A 26,421-nucleotide genomic window follows, 5' to 3' on the forward strand; every position below is an offset into this window, starting at 1 on the left:
GGCCATAGAGGCGAAATATTTACAATTTAGCGTTAACACTGGAGTGATAGATGTGCAGATGATGATGTGCAAGTAGAAATACTGGGGTGCAAAAGAGCAAGAGGATAAGTAACAATATGGGGATGAGGTAGTTGGGTGTGCTATTTATAGATTGGCTGTGTACAGGTACAGCGTAAGCTGTGTACAGGTACAGTGTAAGCTGCTCTGACAGCTGATGCTTAAAGTTAGAGAGGGAGATATAAGTCTCCAGTTTCAGTGATTTTTGCAATTCGTTCCAGTCATTGGCAGCAGAGAACTGGAAGGAAAGGCGACCAAAGGAAGTGTTGGCTTTAGGGATGACCAGTGAAATATACCTGCTGGAGCGCGTGCTACGGGTGGGTGTTGCTATGGTGACCAGTGAGCTGAGATAAGGCGGGGCTTTACCTAGCAAAGACTTTTAGATGACCTGGAGCCAGTGGGTTTGGCGTCAAATATGTAGTGAGGGCCAGCCAACGAGAGCATACAGGTCGCGGTGGTGGGTAGTATATCGGGCTTTGGTGACAAAACAGATGGCACTGTGATAGACTACATCCAGTTTGCTGTGATTAGAGTGTTGGAGGCTATTTTGTAAATTACATTTCCGAAGTTAAGGATCGGTAGGATAGTCAGTTTTACGAGGGTATGTTTGGCAGCATGAGTGAAGGAGGCTTTGTTGCGAAATTAATTTTGGATAGGAGATGCTTAATGTGAGTCTGGAAGGAGAGTTTTCAGTTTAACCAGACACCTAGGTATTTGGAGTTGTCCACATATTCTAAGTCAGAACCGTCCAGAGTAGTGATGCTAGTCGGTCTGCATGTACATAATTACCTCAATTACATCGACACCAGTGCCCCCGCACATTGACAAATTGACTCTGAACCGTACCCCCTGTATATAGCCCCGCTATTGTTATTTACTGCTGCTCCTTAATTATTTGTTTTTCTTATCGCTTACTTTTTTTTTTAGATATTTTCTTAAAACTGTATTGCTGGTTAAAGGCTTGTAAGTAAGAGTTTCACTGTATTCGACGCATGTGAAAAGTCAAATTTGATTTGATTTTTGATTTATTGCACACAGAATGAGTCCATGCAACTTATTATGTAATTTGTTAAGCATATTTTTACTCCTGAACTTATTTAAGCTTGCGATAACAAAGGGGTTGGATACGTATTGATTCAAGACATTTCAGCGTTTCATTTTTGTATTAATTTGTAAAAATTTTGAAAAACATAATTCCACTTTAACATTATGGGCTGTTGTGTGTAGGCCAGTGACAAAATAATTAGCTATTAAATTCAGGCTGTAACATAACACAATGTGGAAAAAGTCAAGAGGTGTGAATACGTTCTGAAGGCAATGTACTGTACAGTCGTTGCCAAAAGTTTTGAGAATGACACAAATGTTAATTTTCACAAAGTCTGCTGCCTCAGTTTGTATGATGGCAATTTGCATATACTCCAGAATGTTATGAAGAGTGATAAGATTAATTGCAATTAATTGCTAAGTCCCTCTTTACCATGCAAATGAACTGAATCCCAAAAAAACATTTCCACTGCATTTCAGCCCTGCCACAAAAGGACCAGTGACATCATGTCAGTGATTCTCTCATTAACACAGGTGTGAGTGTTGATGAGGATAAGGCTGGAGATCACTCTGTCATGCTGATTGAGTTCGAATAACAGACTGGAAGCTTCAAAAGGAGGGTGGTGCTTGGAATCTCTGTTCTTCCTCTGTCAACCATGGTTACCTGCAAGAAAACACGTGCCGTCATCATTGCTTTGCACAAAAAGGGCTTCACAGGCAAGGATATTGCTGCCAGTAAGATTGCACCTAAATCAACCATTTATCGGATCATCAAGAACTTCAAGGAGAGCGGTTCAATTGTTGTAAAGGCTTTAGGGCGCCCAAGTTAGTCCAGCAAGCGCCAGGACCGTCTCCTAAAGTTGATTCAGCTGTGGGATCGGGGCACCACGAGTACAGAGCTTGCTCAGGAATGGCAGCAGGGAGATGTGAGTGCATCTGCATGCACAGTGAGGTGAAGACTTTTGGAGGATGGCCTGGTGTCAAGAAGGGCAACAAAGAAGCCACTTCTCTCCAGGGAAAAACATCAGGGACAGACTGATATTCTGCAAAAGGTACAGGGATTGGACTGCTGAGGACTGGGGTAAAGTAATTTTCTCTGAATCCCCTTTCCGATTGTTTGGGGCATCCGGAAAAAAGCTTGTCCGGAGAAGTCAAGGTGAGCGCTACCATCAGTCCTGTGTCATGCCAACAGTAAAGCATCCTGAGACCATTCATGTGTGGGGTTGCTTCTCAGCCAAGGGAGTGGGCTCACTCACAATTTTGCCTAAGAACACAGCCATGAATAAAGAATGGTACCAACACATCCTCCAAGAGCAACTTCTCCCAACCATCCAGGAACAGTTTGGTGACGAACAATGCCTTTTCCAGCATGATGGAGCACCTTGCCATAAGGCAAAAATGATAACTAAGTGGCTCGGGGAACAAAACATCGATATTTTGGGTCCATGGCCTGGAAACTCCCCAGACCTTAATCCCATTGAGAACTTGTGGTCAATCCTCAAGAGGCGGGTGGACAAACAAAACCCCACAAATTCTGACAAACTCCAAGCATTGATTATGCAAGAATGGGCTGCCATCAGTCAGGATGTGGTCCAGAAGTTAATTGACAGCATGCCAGGACAGATTGCAGAGGTCTTGAAAAAGAAGAGTCAACACTGCAAATATTGACTCTTTGCATCAACTTCATGTAATTGTCAATAAAAGCCTTTGACACTAATGAAATGCTTATAATTATACTTCAGTATTCCATAGTAACATCTGACAAAAATATCTAAAGACACTGAAGCAGCAAACTTTGTGAAAATGTATATTTGTGACATTCTCAAAACCTTTGGCCATGACTGTACACTGTACAGACATTTCTTCTGAATTACTCATTATCAGTATCCTCTGGAGACCGGTGGTTCTAATGACCTCCATGGACAGGGTTCCTCTCTTAGAGGCCCAGAGCAGGCTAACCCTGCATGGGCTGACCTCACCCTGTCCAGCCTCCCTCTTCCGAGCATTGGAGGATTAAAGAGGAGATGGGGATTCCTTTAGTGATAGCATTAGTAACGCCACCTCTTCACCCATGACTCGTCTCTCTCTCTATCTCCTTTCTCTCTCTCTCTGCCTATTTTACCGCAGTCTAAACTACCAATCTCGTTTCTTCTGTCTCATCTCTGATTCTCTCAAAGCGTCAAACCAGATTTTTTCCATTACCCTCTCTGGAAGAGTCATCTGGGGTCACGCTCTGGGAGACATTCAGGAGAAGTATTTGTTTGGAGCTCTATGATTCAGTGTGTGTGTGTGTACATGTGTGTGGTGAGTGTTCATGAGCTTCACTGAACAATTTCCCTCTGTTTCCTCGAACTCTCGTCCAGACAAACTCTCAGTGTCTCTTCGTTAGTCTAGAAGTCCCTTGCCAAACATTTTACAATTTCGATAGAAGCTTGTGAAGTTGTAGACATACACAACGTGCTATTTCGGGGGGAGGGGTTGGAGGGTGAGTGTTTGGGATGGTGGAGCCAGTCAGGTCAGTGTTTAGTAATTCACTGCTTCGCTAAAGATGTGGGTGGTCCTGTATACCTGGCCAGGTAGGCCAAAGGTGGGCTGGGAGTCGGTTTTTCCCTCTATATTAGCCAGAGAAAGGGAGAGTAAAGTCACTATTCAACAAGTGTGGGAGGTGAGTTAGTGGGGCCACCTCTCGTTAAGCGCCTACACATTCGGGCAACATATCTTCGGCCAGGCTTTTTACTTTATAGATCAAAGGACCTTCAAAGGCAATCATGTTCGAATTTATGTTCCCCTTTTGAAGTTAACTTCTGGCCTACATTGTTGTCGTTAAACCCATCTGGTCACAGAATGTATCATTGTGTCAGTACGATTTAACAGAGCCCTTGAAAGTGAATGCCAGCCGCTTGTCTTCTCTCTAAGGGCCTGTTGTAGGATGGCGTGACTGACCGGCTGGGGGTACAGAGCTGTGTGTGCGTGTGTGCATGCTCCCTCACTGATGAACAGAATGTTATTTCTGATCGGGGCAGAGGCGGCCAGGCAAGGGTCCACTGTAATCCTCCTGGGGGGTGTGTTTATTGTTTCACCCCCTGTGTTGGTAGAGGGGTGTGGGGGGTGCAGAGATACAGTCCCTGGTGGTCAGGGCAATACGTGGGGGGGGATACAGAAGGGGAACCCATAACCCCCACTCATACACACACCTTCAACAAACCCTGTTGCCCTGCAGCTCTACTTTCTATATTTGTGGAGCCATCGCAGTGTGAGGCTGTGTGTGAGAGAGACACAGCTACTACAACAACATAAACGCGTATCTGCCATGGCTCTGCTGCTGATATAAGGAGGAAGATTGGAGGTTGGAAGGAGAAGCTTTATTTTCCCTGGGACTGGAATGCTGGCCCTGGGCCGGCAATGCTGATACCTTTGTTTGTTGTAGTAGAGCTCTCTGTGTGTGTGTGTGTGTGTGTGTGTGTGTGTGTGTGTGTGTGTGGTGGGAGGGGTGGGAGGGGGAGGGGTCTTGAAAGAATTGAGGTGTCTTGAAAGAATTCTCTCTCATTCCACTCATTCCCTTTCTCCTCTTTGTGTATTTTTCTTGTTTTTCCATGTCCTCTAATCTGTCTCCCTTCCTGAGAGCATGCCGCCTAGAGCTCTGAAGATCATCTAGGGTTCCCCTTCTGGCTTGTAGCTAGGCTACATAACAGAGTAGTGTCGGGAGTGAGTTTGTGCGCTTATTACAGTGCTAGGTCGATACAGCTCTAAAGTTCACATCCCTGTGAGGCTTCCCGTGTGAGTGTACTGTATACTGAAGCACACTAAGAATAAGATGCTATTTTTAAAAGATGCCATTCCACAGTTGCTGTGCCGAAGTTTCTTGAAACTCATCTTTCTAATGGATAGTGATAGTAAAAAGCACTAGAAGTATTTCTTAGTTCGTTCCCAGTGTGGAAGGGTAGCTGACTCGTCCCGGAGAGGGAAGGGGTGTGAGTGAAGCACTTTGACAGAAAATAAACTGAAATTGAACATGCTTATTGTGATGCCTTTATCAAAGCCAGTCTTCAACACGACACGTGTATCTAATGACAGTGACAGAAAAACAGCCTTTGAATTCCTGAGGTAGATGCCTGAGCTGGTATGATTGTTTTCAACTTTATCAAGGCACCAAACTCTCCGTTTGGTATAATGGTTTCCCCTCTTGCCTAACACCCCAGCGGGTTGGAGGGTTTGGGCCATGGTAACACCAAGGGACGGGACTGAAATGTACCCCCAGCAGGGTGAAGGGGGCTACCTGGGGGCTCACTCTGGCTCGCTAGGGTAACAGGGTGGAGGAACATAGACAGAGAGAGCCCTACCTTGCCAAGTCCCCTAAATGCTCTCTCTCCTCTCTCTCGCTCTCCTTTTTTTATCTCCCTGTAACTCTAACTCTGAGCGTTTTCTATGTGAGGTTCCTCCAGCACAACAATCCACACTCAGACCATAATGTACCCCCCACCATGCCACACACTGCTCTGCCATCTCCGCTCCTTAGTGAAGCCATAAATATGTCAGCCTCACAGACTGTTTGGGGCATTTTTCTGCTCCAGCTCCGAATATCCTGGGAGTCCAAATGAAGTCGTTCTGGCAGCGGTTGGATCTAGTCTTCCTCCTAAATGGCACCCTATTTCCTATATACTGCATTACTTTTGACCAGAGCCTTGGATTCTGGTCAAATGTGCACTATATAGGAAAATGGGATGCTATTTGGGACAAAACCTCAGTCTGGCAGTGGTTGGATATAGGTCTCTGGCTCTAGCTAGCTTCCTCTCCTTTCCTCTGCTGCTGAGACAGGCGGCCAGATCTCCTGTGGTTGTTGTTCTGCTCAGCTGTGAGGTTCTTGATGATCTACTGTGACTGCTTTACTTTGACCTACTGATCAAACATTTATGTAATCCCTAAGCAGATAGTTGTGTGTTATGCAAAATAAAAAATAGAGAGCGCGCGAGAGAGAGAGAGAGAGAGAGAGAGAGAGAGAGGAGGGAGAGATTGAATGCCATGGCTTGGTTACCTTAGCCACAGGTATTTTTCCAATGTATTGCCCTGGGATTTGTTTGGATACCGCCTGCCTGGCCTGGACAAGACATTGAGAGTTTATTTTCATTATACTGTTGCATAAATAGCATACTTTTTGTCACATTCCTGCTGTGAACTGGGTTATAGCACTGCCACAACCCGTTAACAGAGGAATGATGAAAAAACAACTCAGTTTTGCAACAACAAAGATAATTGACACAGTACTATGTGTGCATGTGGCGTGTGTGTTTGCAAGCATGTGCGCATGCATTTAGGTTGTGTGAGAGAAAGTGAGATAAACAGCATCATCTCTCTCAAGGCAGCAGTCAGTCAGTGCCTGCTTGCTCAGTGCTTTTGCTTGGCTTCCCGATTACCTGCAACTTCCATTTTACTGAACTATTCATAAAATACTATTCCTGCTTAGTCATGTTAGGGGACGGTCCAGAGGAGCAGTGTATGCAATGGAGAATTAGATGGGCCTCAAGCCCGCACACTCGCCCATATAGTATTTTATTAGGATCCCCATTAGCTGTTGCTGAAGCAGCAGCTACCCTTCCTGGGGTCCACACAAAACAAAACATGACATAATACAGAACATTAGACAAGAACAGCTGAAGGACTGAACTATATTCATTTAAAATAAGACTAATATAAAACCTGTGTGTGTGCGCTAGTGTATGCGCGCGCGTGAGTGGCAGGTTATGAATCTTTCCTATAGGTAGCTCCAGCTGGTCACTAGCTGGCACAGCCACAAAGTCATAAAATATGATTTTAAACCTAACCTTAACCACACTGCATACCCTAACTGAAGGAAAAGACTGGGGCTAGGACAGACTTAGCTAGGCTCAGGACTGTTTCTGCCACCATGGTGCATCGGTCAGAATGTGAGTCATTACACAGCTGAACACAGTAACGAACAGAGCACATTGGGGGAGGGTGTGGATGGAGGTTAGGAGTCGGGGCTTATAAGGCCTGTAGGTAGGATGTGTTGAGGCTTGTAAAGCCTTGGAGATAGGAAATGGGTAACAAGGATGTGCAAGGAGGAAGGCAAAGTTCAACATCCCTCTGGAGTTTCTAGACAGTTTGAAGGCTTGGTTTTGTTTTGCCAGCCGGAAGGCATGTGTTGGCATGCTGGCCACCAGGGGGAATCTTGGAGGTTGCACAATTGCCACAGGAGAGGGACCCGTAGGGCGTGGCATGTTGGTTACTGGAGAGGAAAGGCCCGGAGGTGGCACACTGACCACTGGAGAGGGAAGACCCTGGGTCGGAGCTAGACTGGTGGTTCCCTGGATCGGAGCTGGAGGATGAGGCTTGGTAGGGTCTGGTGTGCTGGCCACAGGAGGGGGGCTTGGAGGGGCTGGCACACTGGCCACAGGAGGGGGGCTTGGAGGGGCTGGCACACTGGCCACAAGAGGGGGTTTTGGAAGAACTATCGACGGAGGCTGGATTGGATAGGAGCTTGATGGGGGTGATGTCCGCTGTACCCGCATTCTCTTGTAGGTTACTTTGGATGTCTCTTAGTATGCCTAGGAGGAGCTGGTACTGGAAGGGGGTGAAGATTTCTTTGTGCTTCTGGGTTGTGTGTGTGTTTTGAAGGCTTTTGGGGATGACTCCTGCACCTCCTTCTGGTAGGTTGTCTGGTTCCAAGGCAGCAGTCTTATCCGGCTCGAAGGACCATGAAGAAAAAGGACTAGGGCGGAACAGTAAGCTAGGTTCCAGACTGTTTCTGCCACAACGGTGCATCGGTCATAACGTGAATCAGGAGATGGAGCAGGAATCCAGATTTAGAGGTATTTATTATACAGTTTAACACAGGAACAAACAGAGTACATGGGGAGAGGGTTTGGATGGACATTAAGATGAGGTTAGGAGTTGGGGCTTGTAAGGCCTGTAGGTAGAATTTGGATAACAAGGTTGTGCTTTAGGGTGTGGTGGTCTGGAAGAGAGATACAAAAATGAAACATTAGGAAAACCTAAAAATGTACACAAAGGTGCAGACATGTCAAGGTAGTGCCAAGTGACTATGGGTATAAATAGGCTTAACATATAACATCTATAAACTAAGGAGACTGCCAACACATAACTAGAACAAAGGACCCATAGCATTTAGCATCATTAGCAAACTGAGGGCATGGCTATATAAAGAAATAATAGGGCAAGTACTATATATTATTTAGGACTTACATTCTCTGAACAGTATAATAACAAAGGGCACTTACTTCATCATATCATGCAGGAGGATTGCTAGGGCTACCCAGTGGCATCACCAAAAAATGATCCTAGTGTGTAGGAAGGAGCATGCTGCATCAATAAGGAACTGAAGGGTGAAAAGGGCAGAGGAGAGATGATTTGGGAGTGTAAACAGGTGTGGAGGAAAGGGGCCTTGCCGAAGATAATTGGAGACAATTAGAAGACTGTTGGGGGTGGCATGACCCTTCACAACACTAGCCTTAAATTAAGACCAAAAAGCAAGTTTTTGTTTTCATGAATTGTTACGATATAGACAATTTTGACTTTGCAGCTGGTCCATCTAGCGGAAATCGCTCAGTTCTGCCTACAGGGCAAGATTCATGACTATAAACATCAACCTGCGTGCGAGTGTGTTACCCTCTAGGCCAAGTATGCAAATCCCAAGGTAACCACTCGGTGAGAATCACTGACCATAGCAAACCTCTGTCTTTAAAGGCTCCAAGTTACTAATCATCACTGAACAAAAACAGTCCGGTCGTCTCTCTAGTCCTTCCAGGACGTCAAAGATGTACTAAATACCTGGAAAGATCTGATAACGTTATCCCGCTGGATGTTTTGTATACCTAATGAAGTTCAGTGTGTTTATTGAAATTCCTTCTCTGGGGTACATAGCTTTGTCATTAGCCTTTTCCCATTCTGATTGGCATTCCCATTCCATTCTTTAACTTTTCCTTCTCTGCATTAGTCTTATATGTTCATCCTCATCTATGCTATGGGATGTCCAGCCGAAGCTCCAATGACCATTGATGCCGCATGAACTTGACTTTTCCAACTCAATTGCCCAATGGCCCTGGAATAAAAATTAAGCTATTTATTTCTGTATTCATGCTCCAACTATTAGTAGCCTGGTCCCAGATCTGTTTGTGCTGTCTTGCTTGACAGTGACCATAGGAGTTGGAAAGACAGCATAAACAGATCTGGGACCAGGGTACCTGGGGCATCAATCTAAAATACCAAGCTGTTAGCACTAGGTGAACACAATATCACAGAGAACAGTAACAATGACCTCATGCATATTGTACGTACAATACATAGTTCAGTTGAAGACAGACCAAGAATTTCATAATGACTAGCCATTGTACCCTTCCCTTCTCCCCTCTCGGAAACACTCCTCAAGGCAGGCAATGACTTTGAGAGTTCTGTCATTGATCTAATTTACCAACACTGTGGAGTAAACTTACCTGCTCTCCTGTACTCTCTGTTCCATCTCCCCTGTCTGCTCTGCCCAGCAATGGGGGGGAATGTGGGCAGGTGGGGCCCAGAACAGAACAGCCAAAACTCCCTTGTGAATTTTAAAAGGCCCTTCTCATTCATAGGAGGGCCTATAATAATTGATGCACTAAACAGTTTTAGGTAACAAGGATCTTGATCCAAGAGGGAAATTAATCTGCTGTAGCCAAGAAGCTTGATCTTGGCATCTAGCCTCTTAGCTAGCAAGTTCGCAAACCAAATGCATAGCTGGAGCCCTGAGCTAGATATCATTTATTTGACACATCTTAGATTTTATAAGCAGTGGTGTAGCACTGGGGACAATTTGCATATATTCACATTCACATTTATTCCTTTAAGTACACCATGTGGAACTACATGAAAATCCTTTTTTATTTTTGTTTCAAACCATTTTAAAATGTTGATCCCAATGTCACACAATGGCCCCATTGTCTATAGAAATACCCATATACTTGCCCAGAGTTTCCCAAACTCGGTCCTGGGGCCCGCCCCTGGGTGCACGTTTTGGTTTTTGCCCTAGCACAACACAGCTGATTCAAATCATCAAAGCTTGATAATGAGTTGGTTGTTTGAAATCAGCTGTGTAGTGCTAGGGCAAATACCAGAACGTGCACCCATGAAGGGCCCCAAGACCGAGTTTCGGAAACCTTGTACTAGCCTATATTTTCCCCTCCACCGTATGTATCTGCACACCCTCTGAGCTTTGTTTGACTTTAGGGAACCCCTCCACCAGTCCACCACCCACACACCTCTAGTCTGTATCTGTCATGCACTGAACACCCCCAATTGTATTTTCCAGTCTGGGCTAATTTACTCATCCATGCAATGTAAACATCTAATCCGTAACCGTTTTGGGGGTCCGGGTGGAAAGAACGAGACGTACGGGCACCCAGAACTGTTCCCCGCTCCATTTCTCTCTCACACACACACACACACACACACACACACACACACACACACACACACACACACACACACACACACACACACACACACACACCCCCCCATCAGCGCCTGTCTGTATTCAGGGGTCGGTGCGTTTGACTCCCGGGCCCCAGTTGGCGTCCCTGGGACAGATCACCTCCTGTGAGGTCACGTCAGAGGAAATGCCTGAGGGGTGAAGTCAAGGGGGTTAGTCTGTGTGTGCGTGCGTATCTGCGTGGTGCGTGCGTTTGTACTCCCACCCGTTAGTTGGTGGATTGTTGAAGATTCCTGGAGGCTGCAGCTGTGATGGCACAGGCAGAGGCTCCAGTCCTGTCACAGTGTGCCACATGGGGAGGCAGAGGGGAAGGAGAGGGGCAACTGCAGTGGTGGAGGCTGGGCAGCTGTGGGGGAATGGTGGAGTAGCACTGGGAGAAGGGAAGAGTAGTGAGAAGTAGAGAGAAATGGAGATGAAACTGAATAAAGTGGAAATCTTGACTTACTTGATTTGGTTCCTTACGCAATATGAGGCCAAAGACAAGTGGAAAGTAGATCTGAAATCTATTGTGCATCATTCAAAACAACTTTTGTCCCCTTAGGGCAATTACTATGCATCTTAATTGGAGTGCTGAAGGTGTTGCACTGATAACCTTCTGAACGAAAACATGTCTGTTCTAATTTCAATAGCTATTTGGTCCAATTAAAACGGCTATTTTCCATGCTGTTTATTAGATAGACATTCAGTAGTGACTTCATATTATCTACTTATGACCACTAATGAACTAGAGTACAGTGTACCTATAGGTGAAAAGGAGACTATGTTCTTGGGAGCTGAAGAAGAGGGAGGAGAGCGAGAAGAAAGGGGAAAATGTGGATAAGGTGGTGGAGGAGATGCCTTGAGTGCTCTGTGGGATGCTGCGAAGTGGTTGAGTTTGTGTTGAATGAGGTTGAGCCGTAGCAGATGAGGAACCGGCCGGTACAGCCTGGTCTGTGTGATGATAGTTTACACAGGTGCTGTTGTGTCTGAGAGCCAGGGCCACAAGATCGTCCAAAATCACATCAGAGTCCCTCTACAAAACAAACCCATGCAGCCTTCCAAAAAAACCTCATAGAACTTAAAGGGTAATTGGGCCAGTTTCTCATGTTCTACTATGTTTCATTGAGGAACCAAGGGAGGTCTTGGATTTGTGTGTGGATGTGTGTAATGCATAACGTGTCTGTATGCGTGTGTGGGAGAGTGAGAAACTGTGTTTGTGTTATCTGTGTTGTGCTGTGCCGTGGCCTGCATGGCAGTCTCTACCTGGATGACTTCATGGCTTGGCCCGGGTGTCTGGTGTGAGGAGAAGCAGAAGCCTTCGATTAGTGAACAGCTAGGCTGAGGTCATGGTGAGATAGGGGCCTGTGGAAACACTGATGTTACACTAACATCACATTGGCCCCAGGCCCCGCGGCAGTCACAGCTCCCTGGGGACCCCCAAAACCCGGGACAGTCAAAACCAGAATAGGTGGACCTCACACCAGGCGAAACTGACCAAATCCAGTCCACCACCAAACAGCTGGTCCTCTTCTATGGAGACACACACACAAGGGCAGCTGACCCAGAGAACGAGCCAGGAACTTTGACTTGGATGGATTGTTTTTTAATCCGCCAACCTTTTTTAGGTTAGTGTTGGTCTCTTCCTACCCCATTTCAACCGCCGTGGCCATATAAAAAGTTTTACATACTTCCTCTGTTATGACATAACCTTGTGGCTCGCAGAGATGATGTCATGATGATCTCTTGGACAGACTGGTTTGGTTTACGTGATTCGTTCTCTACTCAGGAACCTGGCTGATGTTGGATCATGTGCCTTTTCGCTCGTGTTATGTAGCAATATGATGACTTGATCATAATACCTTTCTCTGGACACTGTTTATTAGGCTGTCCCAGGTATTCATTTCCATATATCATTGAGAGCTCTCCTATTGGTGTGTCACGTGTGTGTACTATATCTCATTACAATAAAAGTCTTTCCAATGAATGCTTTGTGTGTGCATCTGTCCGTGACCGCACGTGCCTAGATAGGCACTTGTGTATGTGCCTTAACCCTGTCTGTCTATGTGTGTTTTCTAGACGGAGGCCATGCGGCGAGCTCTGAAAGAGCTGGACCTTAACATTGTTGAGATGTCAGATGAGAACGCCACTTTGGATGGAGGAGACGTCCTCTTTACAGGTACACAACGTTCCACTAATCGCACACCGTTAAAACCACGGGCATCACCATCCTCTTAGTTATCACTATGGAAACGGATACAGTATACAGGTATTCAGCAAAGCTAAACATGTATGACCACTTGATCATGCAAAGGATATGACCCATCACCACAGGTGGTGAACAAATATTGTTCCTGAATAACTCATTCGGAATAGTGAAGTAGTTGAGGTGACCTCAACTAAAATGGCGTACAAATGTCAACTGGCTGACTGTCATATCTTTCTATGTGACCTCACAAGAGTGTTTTTCCTTACAGCAGTCTGCATGAATGAAAATGATTAGCTCAGATGGCAATATTATACCCCCATCTCACACACACACACCCCATTTCATCACAATAGGAGCCTTGGTCCACAACAGGCATCTCACAATCAACTAGCTGAGAACATAGTGTAGGTAGAGAGCTAGTGAGGTGAGGTCTTTATTGTGGTCTACTCTGTACATTCTGTAACAGTTGTGCAGCTTTGCCTGTGAATGTTATGTGGGTCATGCTCTTCACCGTGCAGGGCTTGGAAAAAGCACTAGAACACTTAATTGAGTTTCTAGACGCTGGCTCTCTGTGGTGCGTTCCTCCCATCTCCGATCCAGCTGAAATGGGTTTCACTTGGCAGGCAGGGCTAGGAACATTTCCTCTTGGCAACGTCGTGGCTAAGGGCTCATTTATAAAAGTTCAACGGCTACGCCCATTCTCTCTGCAATGCTCTTGACTGGTGACCCAAACGTTCAGGCCATACTTTCTCTCTCTCTTTCTGTTCTATCTTTCTCTCCATCTGTCTTTCTCTCCATCCATACTGACCACAGGTTGTTGTCTGTTTCTCCTCAGGTAGAGAGTTTTTTGTGGGGCTTTCCAAACGCACCAATCAGAAAGGAGCAGAGATCCTGGCCGATGTGTTCAAGGTGAGTGAGAACAGACTAGGGCAGTGGACCCTGGGAATATTCAGACTGACTTCCTGTGTCATCAAGCCACCATTACTGACCCCCTGAGGTAATCATGGTCTCATTCAAGGGCCTCAAGGCATTTAAATCCGCTATTGATTCGGAAATTGATTAGATGGCAAACATGGTGTCTCAGGAATGTATGGCCAGCTGAGATGAATTGATCATACTGTATACATATCGAGGAGAGAAACCAGAAAAAAACAGCAGAACGATTGTTGCCATTGTCACCATATGGCCATCACTTAGGAGGATCAGGAGAAGAGGGTGATTCCAGTGGTTTCGGGAAAGAAGGCCTTTTGCTGATTCATGGGTTCATTTCCTGGAGAGTTCAACCCCCAACAGGAATTTGACCTTTCCTCGCTGCCCTGTTTCCGCTCCTGTCTGTGTCCAATTTAAATTCCACCATGGTATCTCTCTCAGCCTCTCACTGTTATTCATTATCCTTGATAAGTCAGGTATTGATGATGGAAAACATACAAGGCTTTTTCCCCTCTACAGCTCCCATTGTTTTTCCTCCTTCCTTTATTAAATTCAGGATCATTTTACAGCCTGTTCTGTTCAGGCCAGGATTTTCCACAGATGTGATTGGGGGGTTAAATATGTAAAGGACATTCTCTTATCCTCATTTTATGATCCTTGTTGAGTGCAGGACACGTGAGAGGACGATCAAAGTGCAGGGGAGACATCTCTACCAGGCTATTGTCTTTTAAAGTACGCCTTGGAGAACATAAATCCGCTATCGGACATCAAAATATCACCTCGCAAGTTGCGAGACATTTTATAGTACAAAGTCACTATTAATGAATTACTTTGTGTCGGGGTCGAAAAAAGGCTATCCACCACGCAGAGGGTATACAAATTAAATTCCGTATCACCACACGGTTTAAACGAAGAACTAGATTTCACCTCCTTCCTGTAGGCCAAATTTAGACTCATACAAAAACACTGTCCATATCATATTTTGCATATAACTTATGAGTTATCCCCACATATTTATGAACAACCAGATGTCCTTTATGGTAAGCTATCTCATAAACCAGACACCTAAGGCAATTGATTCATGCCTGATACCCCCAGTAGGCCTTTGTGTCTGCTCCCATACCTTCAAATTCTGTATTTCTTTGTGATTGTAACTTGTATATAGGTAGACCAGAGAATCAAGGTTATTATAGTAAACTAATGCGAAAATGAATCATGAAAAAAAACAATGAATTAACAAACCTTCTTGAAAATCTAAAACAATACTGAAACTATTACCTTAGACCCCGAAACTAACTAAAATAAAAACCCATCATGAATTATGTTCACTTTTAGTTTTTTTCCTAAACTTTGGGCATAAATCTAATGGGGTTATCAATAGGATCTAATGGGGTTATCAATAGGATCTAATGGGGTTAATCAATAGGATCTAATGGGGTTAATCAATAGGATCTAATGGGGTAATCAATAGGATCTAATGGGGTAATCAATAGGATCTAATGGGGTAATCAATAGGATCTAATGGGGTAATCAATAGGATCTAATGGGGTAATCAATAGGATCTAATGGGGTAATCAATAGGATCTAATGGGGTAATCAATAGGATCTAATGGGGTTATCAATAGGGTCTAATGGGGTTATCAATAGGGTTTAACATTTTTTTTGGGGGGGGGGGTTCAAGCTACTGAATCAAAATGACAAAAACAGTAGGCCATTTCAGTCAACTAAATGCCCTTTCTTTTCAGTCAAATTTTAGCCACATCACATTTGAATTGCTTCAGTAACCTATAGTAAACATCACTGACTTTCATGTGCACAAAAATACAGGAAACATCAACAAAGTGTCTTAATAAGGCATTGGGCCAATACGAGCCAGAACAGCTTCAATGGACCTTGGCATAGATTCAGCATAGTGTCTAGAACTCACTTGGAAGGATGTGACACCATTCTTCCACAAGAAATTCCATAATTTGGTGTTTTCTTGATGGAAAACTGGAGCAGCACCTGTCTTAGCAGTTACTTGTACATAGCCTTGTACTGCCAACATATTTTTCTGCATAACATCCTATCGCATGATTCTCTTCCCAGCAACCAAACTGGCAGAAGAACACATTACAATGTAGCATTTTTTATTTTTTTATATCACACCCCTTGACAGGGCTCCAGATTAGTGTGAGCAACTTTTTCATAATTTGTTCACACTATTTTGTTTTTTCGGCGAGACGCAATATATTTTTTATCATTCACCTTATAAAGTAATTTGCAGTGCTTTTGCAGCGTGGGGGGACCAGGCCTCATCGTGATTGGCTCCAGCAAACCGGCTCAGAAAGCCCTGAAGGTATCAGTCACCATTGAGTACATGGGTCATGCAAGATGTTCAGATATTTTTTATCATTCACCTTATAAAGTAATTTGCAGTGCTTTAGACTGTATACTAGACAACTGAGATGGTAGGAAACTCAATAAATAAGTTGTTCATCTAACATGTCCAAGCGGGAATGCATGGTTCAAAATATTCTTGTGCAACCTAATCCAGTGATTGTCATGAATTGTGAGTTGTCAATAGGGTGTTGTTCTATTTTACTGTTAAGATAGGGCTCCAGGAGGACAAGGAAGAGCTGGGGATGAGGAGGAAAGGACAATAGTGGAAGTGCATAAAGATGGCGGCCCCTATGCACTTACCACAAATGCCTCATTTGCTGCATTGTACATTGCTCTCCTTTACCTTTTGTTTAGTCAATAGCACAGTATACATGATCCCAATTCTAGCTCCAAGACGGCGGCAATTTGAACCTAAAAAGTACTGATTTATTGGCGCGCTGAAACATGTTGCACGTCGTAGTTTAAAAACTCAGTGGATAGTGGTAAAACAAACATTCCGACTGTCAGGAAATGCTGTTCCTTCAGAGAGGATCGATTTGCTTTAATCTAGGCCTACTGTTAAAGTGGCACTGCAGTCGCCCTTTCACCTCATTTAACACCTCAATAGGTGGTCCAGGTAAGTCATGACACACTTAATATGGACCAGGCCAGAGAAACAGGGGCAGATATCGGTCAGATGACAAAGCGGAGTGAATTGACACTCCATATAACGTGTCCATTCCTGCCTCAGTGAACCTGGGATTCCAACCCATGCCACAACACAACACACTCCAGAAGCTAATTAATAGCCCACCAGAACCCCTGTTACCATGGGGTAGATATGGTATGACAGACCAAAGTAGGATGACACCACATCATCAGTCGCTCTCTGAGCAGTAGCGGTGGTCTGGTGCTCCAGAAACTAACCATGGAACAGGGAGCTCTAAACTAGAACTATAGCCATGGGGTAGATGAGACAGAACAGAGCAGGATGACACTCAACATCATCAGTCTTTGTCTGAGCAGTAGCCAGGCGGCCGTATAAGAGTGTCTGGCATGCGAGGCCAGAGAAAAACACAGCTCCCACTAAAAACTAGCCTCTGCCAAGTCCTCAAAACGTCCTCCTCCTCCACATTTACTGGATTGGTTGAACAGTGCAGAAGAGAACCTCCCGACAGTTTCTTCTCGTTGAGACCAGTATATAGGGGATCTAATGTCAAGAGTTTAATTTACGCCTGCTAGGTTAGGTTTTTACAGACTGAGGGGAGGGGCCAGTGGCCTGGGGCTCTGGTGACCTCAGACTCTCAACCAACCAGTGGCCTGGGGCTTTAGTGACCTCGTCTCTAAGACTCTCAACCAATGTCGGTTAGGTTACCTTTCCCACTGGGACCTGTCTAGTTAGGGCTTGCATGTTTGCAGAACTATGCTGTGTAATCCAGTAGGTTTGTTGTGTGTTTGCAAGACTATGTCCACGGTCCCTGTAAAGCAGTATGGTTGTTGTGTGTTTGCAGGACTATGCTGTATCCACTGTCCCTGTCACTGATGGTCTACACCTGAAGAGCTTTTGCAGCATGGGAGGACCAGGCCTCATCGTGATTGGCTCCAGCGAACCGGCTCAGAAAGCCCTGAAGGTATCAGTCACCATTGAGTGCATGGGTCATGCAAGATAGACCTATGTTCAGAGGACAGAGTTGGACTTACTTTCTTACTTTCCTTTGCAGCATCTTGTAAATTACATTTAGATTAATATATGTTTAATAGTATTTGCAGAAAACATAACTGAAATAAAACTCCTATCCCATCCCAATAGATTTTCTTCAAGTTCAATTTGTGGTGATCATTCTCATACAAGCACAAAATTATTAAAACAGTACCGTGCTTAATTGCTTTCTCTTTTCAAGAGCTATTGCAAGTTACCCATAATCATAACTCAATGTTTTAAAATCCAGGTAGCAAATAATGGACCCTATCAGATGTTTATGTAGTTGGTGCTGTATATTAACTAATGGGTTCTAACTTTAAACATTTTTGTCAGTTTACAATTTTACGATGAATGCTTGTCACATTTAAAAAACACAAAGACTGCTGGAAATCCCAGAAGGCAAGATCGGTGGAGGAACATATTCCCTGTTGCCTACTGTACATGGTAAACTGTAAGTCGCACTTCACTTTTTAATATGGAAAATGGCTGAAATAATTTTTCTACAATATTCACAAGACACAATTAGTCTTTATGGAATAAAAATCTAATTTCTTTCAATTATATGTGGAAATCAATGACGTACAGTGACTTCAGAAAGTATTCACACCCCTTGATTTTTTCCACATTTTGTTGCTACAGCCTGAATTTAAAATTGTATAAATTTACATTTTAAATCACTGGCCCCCATAATGTCAAAGTGGAATTGTGTTTTTTGAAGAAAAAAAATCGAATTAAAAATGAAAAGCTGAAATCCCTTGAGTCAATAAGTATTCAACCCCTTTGTTATGGCACACCTAAATAAGTTCAGGAATAAACATTTGCTTAACAAGTCCCATTAAATGTTGCATGGACTCAGTCTGTATGCAATAATAGTGTTTAACATGATTTTTTTATGACTACCTCATCTCTGTACCCCACACATACAATTATCTGTAAGGTTCTTTAGTCGAGTAGTTGAATACAGATTCAACCACAAAAACCTGGAAGGTTTTCCAATGCCTCGCACAGAAGGGCACCTAAATCAAATATTGAATATCCATTTGAGCATGGTGAATTTATTAATTACACTTTGGATGGTTTATCAACACACCCAGTCGCTACAAAGATACAGGCGTCCTTCCTAACTCAGTTGCCGGAGAGGAAGGAAACCATTGACGCCAATGGTGACTTTAAAACAGTTACAGAGTTTAATGGCTGTGATAAGAGACAAATGAAAATGGATCAACAACATTGTAGTTACTACACAATACTAACCTAATTGACAGAGTGAAAATAATAAACATATTCCAAAACATGTATCCTGTTTGCAACAAAGCAGTATTCAAGTAATACTGCAAAAAATGTGGAAAAGCAATTCACTTTTTGTCCTGAATACAAAGTGTTATGTTTGGGGCAAGTCCAGTACAACACATTACTGAGAATTGCTCTCCATATTTTCAAGCATAGTGGTGGTTGCATCATGTTATGGGTATGCATGTAATCGTTAAAAATTGATTAAAAAAATTAACAAGCAAAATCCTAGAGGAAAACCTGGTTCAGTCTGCTTTCCACCAGACACTGGGAGATGAATTCACCTTTCAGCAGGACAATAACCTAAAACACAAGGCCAAATCTACACTGTAGTTTCTTACCAAGAAGACAGTGACTGTTCCTGAGTGGCCGAGTTACTGTTTTGACTTAAATCTACTTTAAAATCTATGGCAAGACCTGAAAAAGGTTGTCTAGCAATGATCAACTACCAGGTGTGAAAAGCTCTTAGAGACTTACCTTGAAAGACTCGCAGCTGTAATCGCTGCCAAAGGTGCTTTTACAAAATATTGACTAAGGGGTGTGAATACTTATGTAAATTAGATATTTCTGTAATTCATTTTCAATAAATTTGCAAACATTTCTAAAAACATGTTTTCACTTTGTCATTATGGGATATTGTGTGTATATTTTTTAATTCAGGCTGTAACAACAAAATGTGGAATAAGTTAAGGTGTATGAATACTTTCTGGAGGCACTGTACTGTATATAAACCCTGGACAGCCTACGCAATGTCTAGGCCAATAAGAGCCTTTGAAGCCACCGAGCTGCCATTATCCTACTCCTCTGATTAATGGAAGTGAATCAGGGAAAACGATATCCCACATTAAAATAGCCAGCTAGTCAACAATGCCACGATGTGCACCAGCCAGCACTAATTCAAGGGATGTGGGAAGAGATTTCATATGCAAGTATCTAAAATGTAGTTTTTGGTCTATTTTGAGAGACAGACTGCTCCTGACAGCTTCTGGTACTGTGTAACCATAGCAACACAAGCATGCAAATATCTGTGTATGCTAGCTAGCGACCTCTTACAATTAGTGGAGTCGGCTATTTCAGCATCACCCGTTGCTGACAGGAGTATGAAATCGAGCAGACAGGCATGCAATCTCCATAGACAAACATTTGCAGTAGAATGGCCTTAATGAAGAGCTCAGTGAATTTCAACGTGGCACCGTTATAGGATGCAACCTTTCCAACAAGTCACTTTGTCAAATTTCTGCCCTGCTAGAGCTGCCCCGATCAACTGATTGTGCTTTTATTGTGAAGTGGAAACATCCAGGAGCAACAACGGCTCAACCGAAAAGTGATAGGCCACACAAGCTCACAGAACGGGACCACCGAGTGCTGAAAAAAATAATCTGTCCTTGGTTGCAACACTCACTACTGAGTTCCAAACTGCCTCTGGAAGCAAAGTCCACAAGAACTGTTCGTTGGGAGCTTCAGGAAATGGGTTTCCATGGCCGAGTAGCCGCACACAAGCCTAAGATCACCATACGCAATGCCAAGCGTTGGCTGGAGTGGTGTAAAGCTCACTGCCATTGGACTCTGGAGCAGTGTAAACGCATTCTCTGGAATGATGAATCACTCTTCACCATCTAGCAGTCCGACGGACAAATCTGTTTTCGGCGGATGCCAGGAGAACGCTACCTGCCTGAATTCATAGTGGAGGAATAATGGTCTGGGGCTGTTTTTCATCGTTCAGGCTAGGCCCCTTAGTTCCGGTGAAGGGAAATCTTAGCACTGCAGCATACAATGAGATTCTAGATGATTCTGTGCTTACAACTTTGTGGCAACAGTTTGGGGAAGGCCCTATCCTGTCTCAGCATGACAATGCCCCAGTGCACAAAGCAAGGTCCATACAAAAATGTTTTGTTGAGATCGGTGTGGAAGGACTCGACTGGCATGCAAAGAGCCCTGACCTCAACCCCATCGAACACATATTATAAAAACAGCACATTTTTCTCTCTGCACCATGGCGAAATGTGTTGAAATGCAGTAAGTTAGTTGAATTTCTAGATTTTTTTTAATGCCCGGGGCCCCAAATGTGGTCGTCCCGCCAAGCAGGTGTGTGTGCTCCATTGTCTGACGTGTCAGTCTGTTTCGTGTCTCTACCTCGTACTGTGTATTGACACAGAGTTGCGTGCCAGGCGTGTGTACACTACACTACAGTCTGTGATTTGGAGTGGTGTGTGCATGCCAGTGTCCTGCTTTGATAAACAGGGCCATCTGGCATCATTGAAGCATAAGGTAAGAATTCTTCTGGGGCCTCCTCAATATGCACAAGGACTTAATTAACTTATCTAACACTTTAGATAAGATTATTAGGCATTACACTCACTGGACAGTTTATTAGGTACACCCATCTAGTACTAGGTTGGAACCCCCTTTGCCTCCAGAGCAGTCTGAATTCGTCGGGGCATGGAAACGTTGCTCAATTGGTATCAAGGGACCTAACCACACCACCAGCCTGTACCTCCCACACCATTCCACCACCAGCCTGTACCATTGACACCAGGCAGGATGGGGCCTTGGACTCATGCTGCTTACGCCAAATCCTGACTCTGCAATTAGCATGACGCAACAGGAACCAGCAAGGTTTTCCACTCCTTAATTGTCCAGTGTTGGTGATCGCGTGCCCACTGGAGCCGCATCTTCTTGTTTTAGCTGATAGGAGTGGAACCCGGTGTGGTCGTCTGCTGCAATATCCCATCCGTGACAAGGACTGATGAGTTGTACATTCCGAGATGCTGTTCTGCACACCACTTTTGTCTGCGCCGCCATCGGCCTGCTTGGGGCCCCAGATAGCATATGACAGCAAAATGTGCAGAATTGCAGGAAATTTCCTTTAAAACAGCAACATTTTTTCTCAGCCTCATGGCGAATTGTGTAGAATAACAGAAAATGTGCTTTAAAACTGCTAAATGTTCTCAGCCTTGTGGCATAATGTGAGCAAAAGCATGATATGACCTATAAAAATAGCATTTATTTTTTTTCCATGGCAAAAAGTATAGAATTTCAGGAAATTTGCTTTAAAACGACATCATTTACTCTTACCTAGCCTCATGACAAAATGTGTAGAATAGCATTATAATACAGAAAATTATTCTCTTGGCACCATGGCAAAATGTGTTGAAATACAGTAAGTTAGCTGAATCATTTTTTTAAATGCCTCTGGGCCACAAATGCGGTAGTCCCGCCAAGGTCTGTGTTCTCCCTTCTCTCCTGGATTTCAAAATGTGTCACATTCTGTTTCGTGTCTGTACCGTGTACTGTGTACTGTGTATTGACACAGAGTTGCCTGCCAGGCGTGTTTACACTAAACTTACCCCAAATCCTGACTCTGCCAAGAAGCGGCAAGGTTTTTCCACTCAAATCGAATTTTAGTTGTCACATACACATGGTTAGCAGATGTTAATGAGAGTGTAGCGAAATGCTTGTGTTTCTGGTTCCGACAGTGCAGTAATATCTAACAAGTAATCTAACAAATTCACAATGACTACCTTATACACACACAATATAAGGGGATGGAATAAGAATATGTGCATATAAATTGTCCAGTGTTGGTGATCGCGTGCCCACTGGAGCCGCTTCTTGTTGTTAGCTGATAGGAGTGGAACCCGTTGTGGTCGTCTGCTGCAACAGCCCATCCGTGACAAGGACTGATGAGTTATACGTTCCAAGCCTTTCTGCACACCGCTGTTGTACTGCGTCGTTATTTGCATTGTTAGCTTGAACGATTCTGGCCATTCTCCTTCGACGTCTCATCAACGAGCTGTTTTTGCCCAAGGACTGCTGCTGACTTTGTTTTTTTGTTTGTCGCCCCATTCTCGGTAAACCAAAGAAACTGTTGTGTGTGAAAATCCCAGAAGGCCGGCTGTTTCTGAGATACTGGAACCGGTGCGCCTGGCACCGACGGTCATAGCACGCTCAAAGTCGCATAGGTCACTCGTTTTGCCTGCTTTATATAGCAAGCCACGGCCACGTGACTCTCTGTCTGTAGGAGTGAACCATTTTTTTGTGAACGGGATGGTGTACCTTATAAACTGGCCACTGAGTATATATGAACATTCTTCATAGGTGACAGGGATGAACAGATTTGAGCGACTCTCAAACATTGCCAAGGTGGCCGATTCTTTCTCACTAAAAATGTGGATGCCGAGGTTGTCTTCTCGTGGTGGGGCTCAACAAAACCAAAACTTGAAACATTTTGGCCCTTGATGGAACCGTCTCTTACAACAAAGAACACAGGCGTTAAAAGGAGGGAGGGAGAGGAGTCTGCAGAGAGAGAGGAGAGGGGGAGGGATGAATTTAGAGAAGCTATAGGCAGGATGAGAGAGAGGGGGGAGAGAGTTGGGATGGAGAGAAAGTTAGGTAGAGGCACTGTGTAGTATGGGGATGGAGAGGGAGAAGAGAGGATAGGGGGTGGGGGAGAGCAGGCTGGAGGGGAAGGGACGGAGAGGCAGGAGGAGAGATGGAAGTGGATGGAGGTGGAGAGAAATACTTGAATATAATACATACTTGTACATTTGTCAAATAGGACCAATGTAAGCACCCACCTAATTATTTGTATTATTATAATATTGTTTCTTCTTTTGTCTTCGATATGAATGGATTTGTCAGATGTTTTACTTCATTTTCCCGTTGTTTTTAATAGTTCCGCCTGGTAATAAATCACCACAATAAGAATAATGGAAACAGTTCTTAATGAGTTTGCAAATGCAAACGTTTTATTTGGTCTTTGTATTGAATAGTATTTCAGGTGACACATTTGATGCTCGAAATAACTGCAGGCCATCTTGCCCACACCCCTGTACTGAGATCAAACTGGAGATCATATTGCTCTAACTCAACTCACCCCTGAGTGATGTAGAACAAACAGGGGAGCACACCTCATTGAGAGGAAGGCTTCTTCAGTGTAAAGCAGAAACAGTACGGTACAGACAGGGCAATGCATGCTTCACTACTTGGTCATTTTCTATCTCAGAGGAGCTCCCATATACCCCCAAGCATTACTTTGGAAGAACCAGAGTTGGACCAATGCGAGGGATGTTTGGATCTTTGGGGATTTGCAGGGTTGTCATTGCCTTTTCCCAGGTATTCCCAACGTTAACTCTGATTGGGACTGTAGTCATGAAAACCGATCAAGTTTAAAGAGCGTTTATTTTACATTGACACTATTTCTTTTTTTCTCTTTTCATTTTTGGCTCTGTCTCAATATACTGTATCTGTACAGCCCTGTGCTCCCTCCTCCTCCTCCCTCCCTCCCGCTCTCCTTCCCCCTCTGTCAGGCATTCACTACGCTGCGTAACATGGCAAGACAGGTCATCACACGTGTTGACTCAACCCCCCCCTTACCTCACACACGACAACAGATCCCCCCCCCCCCTCTCTGCGGTTTGATGACTGCCTCTGACTACAACTTCTACAAGCCTGTAGAAACCACATGCGAATGTGATCTCCCTCTGATAAATGTATGTTCGTAGTTAATCTATGGTATAATCCATGTTATACACAGCTGAACCTCAATTATACAACTATTATTTAAATGTTTAAAACGCTCACCGCCTCATTACCAAAGACGGGGCTTCTGAATCAATGGGGCTTATCTAATGCGAGACCTTGAATAACCACTATAGGGATGCACACACACCCTGTAGGGAATACAGATCCTCTTCATAAAAGATGTGGAGCAAACACAAACACACTGACAGTGACATATTGCTACCTTTCATGGAGACTGTTGCAATAAATCTCTGCCTGTTCTTTTCTGAGGAACAGACACAAGGAATTCCCCGGCATCAAAGCAGGAGACTGGCATGCACACACCACTCCAAATCACAGACTGTAGGGGGGGGGGTTGAGTCACGCGCCTGGCACGCAACTCTGTGTAAATACACAGTACAGACACGAAAACAGAATGTGACACATTTTGAAACCTCAGAGACAAGTGAGCACACACACCTGCTCAGTCGGACTACAGCACTTGGGGCCCGGGGCACCAACCTCTTTTTTTGTTCTTCATTTTGGAATTCAGCAAACTTACTGCATTTCAACACATTTTGCCATGGTGCAGAGAGAAAATATAATGCTATTCTACATGTTTTGTCATGAGGTTAAGTAAGAGAAAATGGTGCAGTTTAAAAGGAAATTTCCTGCAATTATACACTTTTTGTCATGGAAGAAGAAAACAAATGCTGTTTTATAGCTCATTTCATGCTTTTGTTCACATTTTGCTATAAGGCTGAGAGAACAATTTGCAGTTTTAAAGCTAATTTCCTGCAATTCTACACATTGCTATCATATTCCATCTGGAGGTCAGGGGCCCCGGGGCATGTGTCCTGCGAGCCTGTTCAGTATTCTGGCCCTGCACACCTGGGACAGACACACCTGAAATATGACAGCCAGGCTTTCTCAGTGGTAGGGTTCGTGAGACGTCACCCCCTACTGGCCCAGGGCTGCAAAGTGTTGAAAGACTAAGTTAAGAGGAACTATCTACAGATACTACATACTTCAACCACAGACAGACCGACAGACAGACAGAATTCCATGTCCGTCTAAGTACTTATTTGTTCATGTGGATCCCCATTAGCTGTTACAATTGCATCAGCGTGCAGGGTCTTAATTTGATCACTCTTTTGTTGCTGAGAATTTTTCCTGCAAATGCAAACTTTTTTAAAAGTCTTCTAACGTTTGTAATTTCCGATTTGATCTAATAACAAAAAATTACTGAATATTTTTTTTTTTAAATCGACCCCTACAAAAATGTACCTAAATTATAATTCACATTTTCTGTTGCTGCAGGATTATCTTCCTGTTGTATAAAACTGGCTCAAATGAAGATCCTACCTCTGTAATAGTGATGGCTAACTAATACAGCACACTTTTAGTTGACACACACTGGAGCCCCATTAAGATTCCATTAGCTATTGTAGAGAAGAGAGAGAAGGGCCATTAGCATGGGTTAATGACAGAATTTCTCACAGCATTGTAATTCCTGATTACCCCCCCCCCCCCCCCCCTCCTCCAACTAGCCTGTTGGGGCTAGGGGGCAGTATTTGCACGGCTGGATAAAAAAATGTACCCGATTTAATCTGGTTACTAATCCTACCCAGTAACTAGAATATGCATATACTTATTATATATGGATAGAAAACACCCTAAAGTTTCTAAAACTGTTTGAATGGTGTCTGTGAGTATAACAGAACTCATTTGGCAGGCAAAACCCTGAGACATTTTCTGACAGGAAGTGGATACCTGATGTGTTGTATTACCTTTAAACCTATGCCATTGAAAAACACAGGGGCTGAGGAATATTTTGGCACTTCCTATTGCTTC

The 26,421-nt window shown here is 44.0% G+C and overlaps 1 protein-coding gene across 2 annotated transcripts in view; it reads left to right on the forward strand.

The window, feature by feature from the left end:
* LOC106584046 (N(G),N(G)-dimethylarginine dimethylaminohydrolase 1) overlaps positions 1-26,421 on the forward strand; it is a 115,140-nt gene that overhangs the window by 78,685 nt on the left and 10,034 nt on the right. For both annotated transcript variants that reach the window (XM_014168856.2, XM_014168855.2), the window contains exons 2-4: positions 12,653-12,752; positions 13,618-13,691; positions 17,585-17,704. In XM_014168856.2, coding sequence (XP_014024331.1) covers positions 12,653-12,752; positions 13,618-13,691; positions 17,585-17,704 — 294 coding nt within the window. The remainder of the gene's footprint in view (positions 1-12,652; positions 12,753-13,617; positions 13,692-17,584; positions 17,705-26,421) is intronic.

The sequence above is a fragment of the Salmo salar genome, chromosome ssa23 (assembly GCF_905237065.1).
Source record: "Salmo salar chromosome ssa23, Ssal_v3.1, whole genome shotgun sequence".
NCBI classification, from domain to species: domain Eukaryota; kingdom Metazoa; phylum Chordata; class Actinopteri; order Salmoniformes; family Salmonidae; genus Salmo; species Salmo salar.